This window comes from Etheostoma cragini, chromosome 15 (assembly GCF_013103735.1).
Source record: "Etheostoma cragini isolate CJK2018 chromosome 15, CSU_Ecrag_1.0, whole genome shotgun sequence".
NCBI lineage: Eukaryota > Metazoa > Chordata > Actinopteri > Perciformes > Percidae > Etheostoma > Etheostoma cragini.
This window is the reverse complement of record NC_048421.1, coordinates 23,669,133-23,678,641: the sequence shown is the minus strand read 5'-3', so window position 1 is coordinate 23,678,641 and position 9,509 is coordinate 23,669,133. Positions and strand designations below refer to the sequence as shown.

Sequence of the window (9,509 nt, the reverse complement as noted above, 5' to 3'; positions counted from 1 at the left end):
GGGTGTATACTTATACCCCTGTATTTTAACATAGGGGGGTGTATACTTATGCCCCTGTATTTTAACATAGGGGGGTGTTTAGTTATGCCCCTGTATTTTAACATATGGGGGTGTATACTTATGCCCCCTGTATTTTAACATAGGGGGTATATCCTTATGCCCCCTGTATTTTAACATAGGGGGGTGTATACTTATGCCCCTGTATTTTAACATAATACAGGGGTGTATACTAGACTAGATAGTCTCCATGGTGCGTGTTCAATAGTGCCTCCAAATTCCAAATGTTCCTGAACGCTGAAACTGAAGCATCAATTCAAAATTATTTTGAAGTCTAGGGTGTCGTACAGATAAGGTGTCATCAGAGACAACATTGTCAGACAAACAAGTATCAGAACACTGGGAGAGGGAGAGATGACCTAAAAAAAACACTTCTGGGAAACTGCAATCGGGGAAAAACAGTGGGCCCAGTATCGTCCCCTGAGTCTACTCGTGATCTGGCAACATATTCAGTTTCAGGTGTGTGACATTCAAGTATGAAATTTAATTGCAGGGTGGTTTATTTTTAAAGGATGAGTCTCATTTATTACAGCTCAGGTCTTTTTTTTTGTTGAAAAGGTAAATCCAAATAACTTGATCTCTACAACAGATTCATTTTTGGTGAAATGTAAATTATTTGTAAAATTGAAATATATGTACACCTTAAACATGAAATTAAATCGTTTGAACCTTGAGTTGAAGTTATAGTTGTTAGCTTTCATAAATATAACTTGTTGTCATATTTCTCAAACTGTCACTATATCCTGACAGGAGATTCTGTTACTGCATTGCTAAGATTTCTTTAATCGAATAGTCATTTTGTATGCTTTTTCATGCTGAATGATTTATTTCCAAGAAACCTATCAGCACATCTTTAATAAACATGATTTAAAGTGGAGCTTTTGCATAATTATTTGTGGAGAAACTCAGTTTTGTAAAACGTTTGAGGCGAAAAATAGGCAATGCAGTCATTGACACTGTGTTAGAGACTCTCAGCTCTGATTGGTTGTTTATCTTCGGGCGCTGTGGAAACTTGCAAATGTCATTTGGATCACCAGAGGGAGGCAGAGAAATGGGATTCTCTGCACATCCATACACACACTTCAACTGGTTTAGAACTCTTCATCAGCCGAACCCCTTCTATTAATCATATCACTCCGCACCCACCCCATAGACGCTTATGCGTCGACACAGAGGTCCAGGGTTCAAGTCCGACCTGTGACAATTTCCATTAAAGGTGGAAAAGCCCCAACAAATAATCTTAAGAAAGACAATGGACGCATCTTACCAAATTGTTGGCATCATACACTATGATCTCCCCGATGGTGGCACTGCCGGGGTACGCCAGGTAGGAGTTGGAATGGTTGATAGAAAGAGCACAGAGACCTGCAACAAGGGAGAAAGAATCCTTCTGAACATAACAGTGGCTTAGGGATTTTTATCTATATGATTACCAAGTAACAACACCACTCTGCCTGATATGTCACGCTTCACTTTTGACAATAAGACCCATGTTGAAAAGTAGGAATGATCCTCTAACGCCTTTATAAACCCACAAAGGTTTTTTTGATTATTCGGGCTGATTAGACCTTTGCTCAGGTTGAAGGTGGGCCGGAGCTCTGATGGGAACTCATTACGTCGCAAATTAGATCTACCAATAAGGATGCTAAGCTAACGGGAGGCTCAGAAAGATGTCAATCAATCAGTCTTTACACACCCAAGTAGTCCTGGGGAAGACTTCCAATCAGCCAGAATAAGTAAAGCACCTGGGGGGGTGCCAAGTTCGCTTATTATAAGCTACTTTGGGCTTGTTTTTCTGTAAAGTCGCTTATAAATATTGGTAGTCATGTTTTTTTGGGCTTGTGTAGTTGCTTATTTGGGCTTGTTCCCAGCTCTATAATAAATAGTCAAGCAGTTGTTCCCCATACACACAGGAGACAGCAGAGTTTTTCCCACCCACTTCCTGTTTCTAATTGGCTCTGACGCAGATGGCAACGAGTACTAGCCAATCAGAGGCAGAGCAGGGCAATCTGTTGTTTTCTGGTTAGGAACACACGCGAGTAGCGACTGACGGTGACCGGACTGTAGGAGAGTTTTTGGAGGAATAAATGTGGGCGAAAATACGGGACTAAATATAACAAAGACATGGAGAAAGAGAAAGGAGGAAAAAAAATGGATTCAACCCGTCTTAAAAGCACTGTGAAAAAGAGTCTATAATTTCCCATCAGTTTTCTAATGTTAAATAATGTTAAAAGGGGATTTGTTACGTGAGATCTGGCAACACTTGTCCAGGGCCTTTCAACCCAGCTGCCACAACACCACAGAAAGTGTGTGTTCGTGTGTGTGAACCGCATACTGTACTTGCAGTTGCCGTCTCTTGGTATTAACGTCTTACCGTACCTGAGGGGTTGGACGGAGTGCTGAGCAGAGTCTTGAGGAGCTTCATGTCTTTGATGTTGTGGATGTAAATGGACTCTTCAAGGCACACCACGAGCCTCTGCAAGACACAGCACACGTCAGGTCATTACACGCCTCCTGACGTGCAATGAGGATATTTTTATTCCGAATTCAAATTGAAAATCCAAAGAGAAAATGAAAAGATAGCAAATTTAAAAATATTATTTCACTACGCTACTAAAAATAATCAAGCCATAATTGAAAAAAAAGAACTTGAATAAGAAAAGTTGAATTGTAAAATTATTTGAAAACACAAAGTGCAATAAAAAAAACTAATTCGAAAGATGACATTGAAAATGTCGATGGAAGTAAGAAAAAGAGAAACTGGGAAAATGGGAAATGGAAAAGCTTGAATTAAAATCTCAAATAAAAGAAGACAAATTATTGAATTTTAGCCTTTGCACTTCAATTATGGCCTGAATTTTCCTAGTAGCGTAGTAAAATAATATATTCAATTTGATCTCTTTTCAATTTCTCTTTGGCCTTTCAATTTGAATAATGAATAAATATATTCTCCATAAGGGTTAGGGTTAGGGTTATTCATTATTATTTAATTTTTTCAGTCTGGTGTAATTGAAGACTTAATAGATTTTTCCACAAAATCCATAATCATCACATCATTTTTTAAATCTGATCTAATTGTTTTTCACCTGACTAGATGCCACTTGGTAAAGGTGTCTGATAGTACTGTAGCTAAATTAAAAGAAGGGATTCCAACATGATATAATTCAATGCCATGCCTCAATAAAACAGATGACTCCTTTATTAAATTAATTCCTCCAAACTGATCACCGGTGCTGCACACTCACTGAGAACGACACCAGACTCTTTTGCTCCCCTAATGAGAAGATGATGACCCGCGAATTTAAACAAACCTCATGGAAAGATGAGAGTCAATGGTGTTCCACCAATCTGGATGAAGACAGTCTGAAAACCTATAGGAAGGCCCTCAGAAATACCAGATCAGCCTATTACTCACCAGTAATAGAAGAAAATAACCCCAGGTTTCTTTGCACTGTAGCCAGGTTGACAGACCCTCTCAGCTCTATTGAGCCATCTATTCCTTTAATTCTGAGTGGTGACAACTACAAGAGCTTCTTTAATCATATAATTCTAACTATTAGAGATCATATTCATCACCTCCTGCCAACCATCTGTGATGTTTTTTATCTTCAATCACTGTTCTAAGGTTCCCTTAGAAACAGCTGTGAGACCTGACAGACTGCTTTTCTCCAATTGCATCCAAACGTTAGCCATGGTGTTCCACAAGGCTCAGTGCTTGGACCAATTCTCTTCCCCTTATACAATATAAGCTTCCTCTAGACAAAATTATTAGACAACACTACATAAACCTTACTTTTATGCTGATGATACCCTATATATATATATATATATATATATATATATATATATATATATATATATATATATATATATACACACACACACACACACTAGTGTGTAAATAACTTCCAAAATGTAATGAATTATATGGCTACATTGTCGTATTTGAAGATTGTGGATATGGAATGAGGACGCTCACCTGTCTGTTGAGCTTAACAGCCAGGATGTTGTTGGGATAACTGTAGTTACAGATCTCCGTCCCCTTCTTAAAGTGGTAGATGTTCATTCTCTGTGGCATAGTGGTGCTTACCACGACTACCAGACTGCTGGAGAACAGACGCTCCACGATGTAGACATCTGGAGTATCTGCTGGGGGAGAACAGGAAACGGACAGAGAGGGACAGGGACGCTGCTTTAATGTTGACGTCTCCAAACGTTCTCCTACCTAGACCAACAAGGCAGAGATTAAACTACACAAACCTTTAAAAACTTGAACCCTGATTCTCATCTCTTTAATTCCAGGACAGAAGAAATAAATTCTTAAAAATAGATATATTGCCAAATCTGTCTGACTCGAATTTGTCCAACGCAGTGAATTTGTCCAATAATAATAACAAAATATAATCCCCTTAAGTATTTAAGCATGCCCTGACACGCCCCCTGAGGTAATTTTGTGATTCGTGATATTGGGCTATACAAATAAAACTGACTTTACACAAATGATCAACAATGTCAGACTATGTCATTCAGAACATCAGACTGGACCTGACACTGACACAAATACAACAGTTCTGCCATGGGAGGGTGCTGATTAAAATGCCATGAGTGTAATTAAAGCAAGCTCGGCCACGTCTGAGCATCCAGCCTCTAAATCCCCAAAACAACCCAGTGAGCGATTTAATGTGCATCTCCTTTCTGAGATAATCACGCTAATGTTTGAAGGATTCCCTTCCTCACCCAGTTATTCCTGTATTCTGGTTGTGTACATCCATCATAATTATGTTAAACTCATATTCTGATGAGATTATACTCTGATTTAGCTGGTTAATGACAGGGTTCCCCCCACATTATACTGGTAACTGTAGCTGTGTTTACATCAAAATGTTACTGAATGGAATGGGTCCCATATTCTACTCATTTTCAGGTTTATACTTGTATTTTGGGTTTGTTGTTCACAAAAACACATAATTAATCTTATACTGTCGGTATTCCCCCTCTGTCTGAAACGCCTGTCTCGTTAAGCCCCCCCTTCCAGAAGAAAAAGCCTAGCCGCTCCGATTGGTCAGCGTATCCGGGACTCACGGTATCTCTGCACTGTCACTGCAGCTGGGGAACGACTGTAACGGCACTGTGGAAAAACTTACTAACTAATTATACATAGCATAGTTTGGAAGTCCTGATGCCTCCTGATGATGTTTAAATGCACAGTTTCTCAATACTGGCTGTGGGTTGAGAATTTTGAAAGTTTTAAAGTATTTATACTGGGGAATATATATTTAAAGACAGCTTAAAAACGGAGGGTGGAGAAAGATTTTAAGTCTCCGTTAAAGGTAACAGTTACAACGGCCACTGTTCTGACCCGGGTGCCTGAGTCTGATATGGTCTGTTTCGGGACGGTTCATTAAAATGGCGTTAGCGTCGTTAACATCCAGCAAAAACGAGATCAAATGGCTTCATGGTAAGAATGTTCTAAACAATGTTCCTGGCGGGCAGACAGGCCGATTTGGAGCTAAACACCAGTGTTTCCTTGTAGGGAAACCTGAATCTGGGACAGATCAGCTTACACAATGCATAGTTTTACAAATGCAAAAGCGCAAATCCTTTCCCTGTTTAACACGGAGACTGAAATGAATGAAAAGTGCCGAGTCAGAGCTCCATACTCACCACTCTCATGGATGCAGTCCAGTTTTTCCACCATGGTCAGAGAAAACAGCTTGTAGCTGGTCTTTGTTCCCAAAGCCAGTGACCTGCAACACACACACACACACACACACACACATCACGCATCTACACTATAAAGCCTTAATTTTAATTACAGACATTTTTAGCAGGGATTGCACTGATATGTCTAATCTTGTTGATTTGGGGTGCATTCACTTCCCCCCCATCACACGGCCTCCCCTAGGCCGTATTATAGGGGGCCACCTAATGGTCATACTGCAATTAATCAAATATTGCTCTTGATTTCAGCTCCTAACGATGCTAAAACAATGAAACAATGTATCTGTGAAAAATTTTTTTTTTTGCACATTACATGTTATTTTTGTCTTAATTATATGTACAATATAATTGATGGTGTAGGCCCAAAATATTTGGGATTTCAGATTCTGATGGTGTACACTCAACATGTCATTAGACTATGCCAGTATCCTTCATGTAAGATGAATATATGTGTTGAATGTGTCAAGCAGGAAAATCCTTTTTTATACAGGAATTATTTTATGGAATAGTCTTTCACTTAATATTAAAATGGCAGAAATGGAAGGGATTTTAAATCTAAAATTAGGGACTACTTGTGGAATAAAATAGATAATTAGGGGAAAATAGACTCTAGACTGGGGACTGGGTAATTTATTGCTATGTAGCTCATGGTGTTTTATCTGGTACTTTTGACGTGTAGTTTTTAAATTTCTTTAAATTTTTAAATTTTACCCTTTGGCTGTCTGTGTTTGTATGTGTTGTGTGTCCTGTTCTCTTCCATTGGGGAGCTTGTGCATGTTATCCCTTGGATCCTTTTGTCTTTCCATATCTATAAATTAACTTATTTTTTTAACTTCATGCCAAAAAGAATTTACTGTGCCACTGTTAACCTTTTATTGTTCATTTCTTGGTTTTCACCGTTGATTTGTTCAACTGTTTCACCGTTTCTTTAAGTTTAAGTAAATGCAACATTTTTTCTAAAAGTGTTTATTAATCATGATTTCAGTGTTGACCCACATAATTGTGATTATGATTTTTTTCCATAGTCTAGACACCCTAGGTGAAATGTGTCATGTACTGTATACGAAGTGAGCTCTTCTGGAAAAAAGATCAACCTGGTCCACTTACTACCAGTCTTCCTCAGGGGATGGAGTATGCTCAGTTGTCATGGAGATGCAGTAGCTCAGTTGTTATTAAGTGACCTACCAAAGTATAGAATTTCAGTCATGTGATAACTAGTCACGCATTGTCAGAACTACATTTCTCACATGTCCACAGGGCTGTGGAGGAAGGTCAGGCTACACCCCCCATACATTCTGGGATATAAGAAGAAAAAAACACTTAGGGGAGGTTACATGGCCCCGTATGACATCATAAGGGGAAGATTCCAGATCGGCCCATCTGAGCTTTCATTTTCTCAAAGGCAGACCAGGATACCCAGGGCTCGGTTTCTCACCATTTCTAGCCACTGGGGGCCAAAAGGCAGGCTGGGGGAACTCATATTAATGTTAAAAAACCTCATAAAAGTGAAATTTTCATTCCATAGGACCTTTAAGACGTCAATTTGTTTTTACACCTGTCATTTTCTTAATGTCCACCCGTGTCTTCATTCCTCACCTGTACATTCCTGAGCTGTCTCATCCTGTTTCTGGGCAGGAGGAAACCTGCAGAACTCTGCACAGACTACAGCCCATTTTGACTGTCTGTGTAGATTAAAGGGATTGTGTGACATAAGAAATATTTCTGTCATAACCTACCTTTTTTGTAAAGTAACTGATGGTTGATATTTGGGAACTGAATGAGTTATTCTATTCTGGAAATGAAGCGTAAAAAAAGACTATCCATTCCTCCGCTGGACTGGGTGACACACCCAGACAGACAGAATACATTTGACCTCTTTAACTAATTATTCTGTTATTTCAATTTTTTTATGATATCCCCCTATCATCTTTGGCATAGGCAACATTTGCTGGGCTTTCTCTATAGTTTTTGTTCATTTTCAATGTTTTTGCCACTTTTTCCAGCGATTTTGTTTCCTTTTTGTTGTTTTCTTGGCATTTTTTTTGAAGTTTTTGTGCCTTTTTCAGAGTTTATTTGGACAATTTTTGATGATTTTTATAAGGTTTTTTGGACACTTGTATTTAAAACAATTTGTCACCTTTCTTATTTTTTTTTCGTTCTTAATCTTTGCTACTTTTTTAAAAGTTTTTGTCACATTTTATGACATTTGGGACATTTTGGCGTTTGTTTTTAACATTTTTTGGGATGTTTTTGTCCCCTTTTTGTCCCGTTGGAGATCCCCGCTTTGACACTAATCCAAAACAAAAAGACGAGGACATCGAGCATGGAGCGTAGAGGGAACTGAGGCGGATCAAATGAAGTGTACAGTCTCCTGTGATTGGCACCTGTCACTCAATGCAACACCTTTAATAAATGCATAACTTTAAGCTTTAATATAATTTAAAAAGGTAAGATATGTAAAAAAAAAAAAACATACACATAACCCTAAAGTAAAGTTATCCTGAATAAAAAAAAAAAGCTATAGAGACTAAAACTGTTTATGCTCCAGGATAGGAACATGCTAATTTCTGCTGTAAAGTTGGGTTTTTATTTTTGGGGACAGACACAAATGGACACATGAGGAACTGCAGTTTTTGGCACTTTCACGTTGGCTTCCTTATCATTACCCCCACCAAGCCCACCAACCCAAGCTGACACTATCAGGGTTATCTTCTCAAATGTATATATATATATATGCATAGCTTCTCCAGAGTCGAACAACACTATACAAATAACAGATGGACAGCTGAGCTGAGCTTGATGGGCCCATGTAAACTTGGTGGAGTGTCCCTTTAATTGTATGAAGCCTAAGGTTGTATCACCTACATAGCCAAGTGACTAAAATGAATTCATAAATTCATAAACAGGCTATATGTCTAGTTTCAGGGTAATGGTCTCTGGCTGACTCATCTGGTCCTTATATGCCTGATCGCTTACGTGGAGTCCTGGTTGAAGGAGGCGCAGCCGAATTGGATCCCCGGCCCGTCCGGCCCTTCCGGTCCGTCCGGGCCGCCAGGCCCGCCGGGCCCGCCGGCACCCTCTCCGGTCTCCATCCCGATTCCCAGCGACCTCCTTCCCTCCCTCCGCCCTGGATTGGAGGCCTGGGATCGGCTGCACCTCTTCGCTCGATGTCGGCGGAAGACGGCTCCAATATGGGAGAAACGTGGCCCGCGGGGTTGTGGGAGCCTTCTCGGGGCCGAGCTGGCGCCTTTCTCCACTACTAACGAACACAATTTCGGTTTCACTGCGTTTATTTTTTCCGGTCGGTTATCCAGACCCCGGAGGAAAAGAAGGGGAAAAACGAAGCAAAACAAGAACAGCTGACAGCACTACGTCACATATCCGCCTCTTACCATTGGCCGGTGGTCAACCCGCGTTGTCCCGGGCTTCTATTGTGATTGGTCAGGCGTGCAACACTGTGTCCTGATTGGCTGATAGCGTGGAGTGCTGTTTGTTTGTGTCCGCCCACTCATGTTAAGCAGCTCTGTGGAGAACTGAATACCTTTCGAATTTGTTTCCCTCGTAAAACACGACTGCATTATCTACAGTCAGAACATATCATTTTATTTAAATTCATACAGATTTTTTAATTCATAAATATGTGTGAATAAATGTGTTTGTACAGGTCTATATGTCAATTAACAGAATTGATCTGAGGATCCCATTAACTTTATTTATACATGTATATATAT

At 39.7% G+C, this 9,509-nt stretch overlaps 1 protein-coding gene across 2 annotated transcripts in view; it reads right to left on the bottom strand.

The window, feature by feature from the left end:
- wipi1 (WD repeat domain, phosphoinositide interacting 1) overlaps positions 1-9,137 on the bottom strand; it is a 19,105-nt gene extending 9,968 nt beyond the window's left edge. The window contains exons 1-5 of one of the 2 annotated variants that reach the window (XM_034895244.1): positions 8,755-9,137; positions 5,722-5,804; positions 4,037-4,206; positions 2,437-2,533; positions 1,325-1,422 (exon numbers count right to left, since the gene is read on the bottom strand). In XM_034895244.1, coding sequence (XP_034751135.1) covers positions 1,325-1,422; positions 2,437-2,533; positions 4,037-4,206; positions 5,722-5,804; positions 8,755-8,870 — 564 coding nt within the window. In that variant the 5' untranslated portion in view covers positions 8,871-9,137. The remainder of the gene's footprint in view (positions 1-1,324; positions 1,423-2,436; positions 2,534-4,036; positions 4,207-5,721; positions 5,805-8,754) is intronic. The other variant, XM_034895245.1, reaches the window with a different exon arrangement.
- Positions 9,138-9,509: the final 372 nt, after the last annotated feature.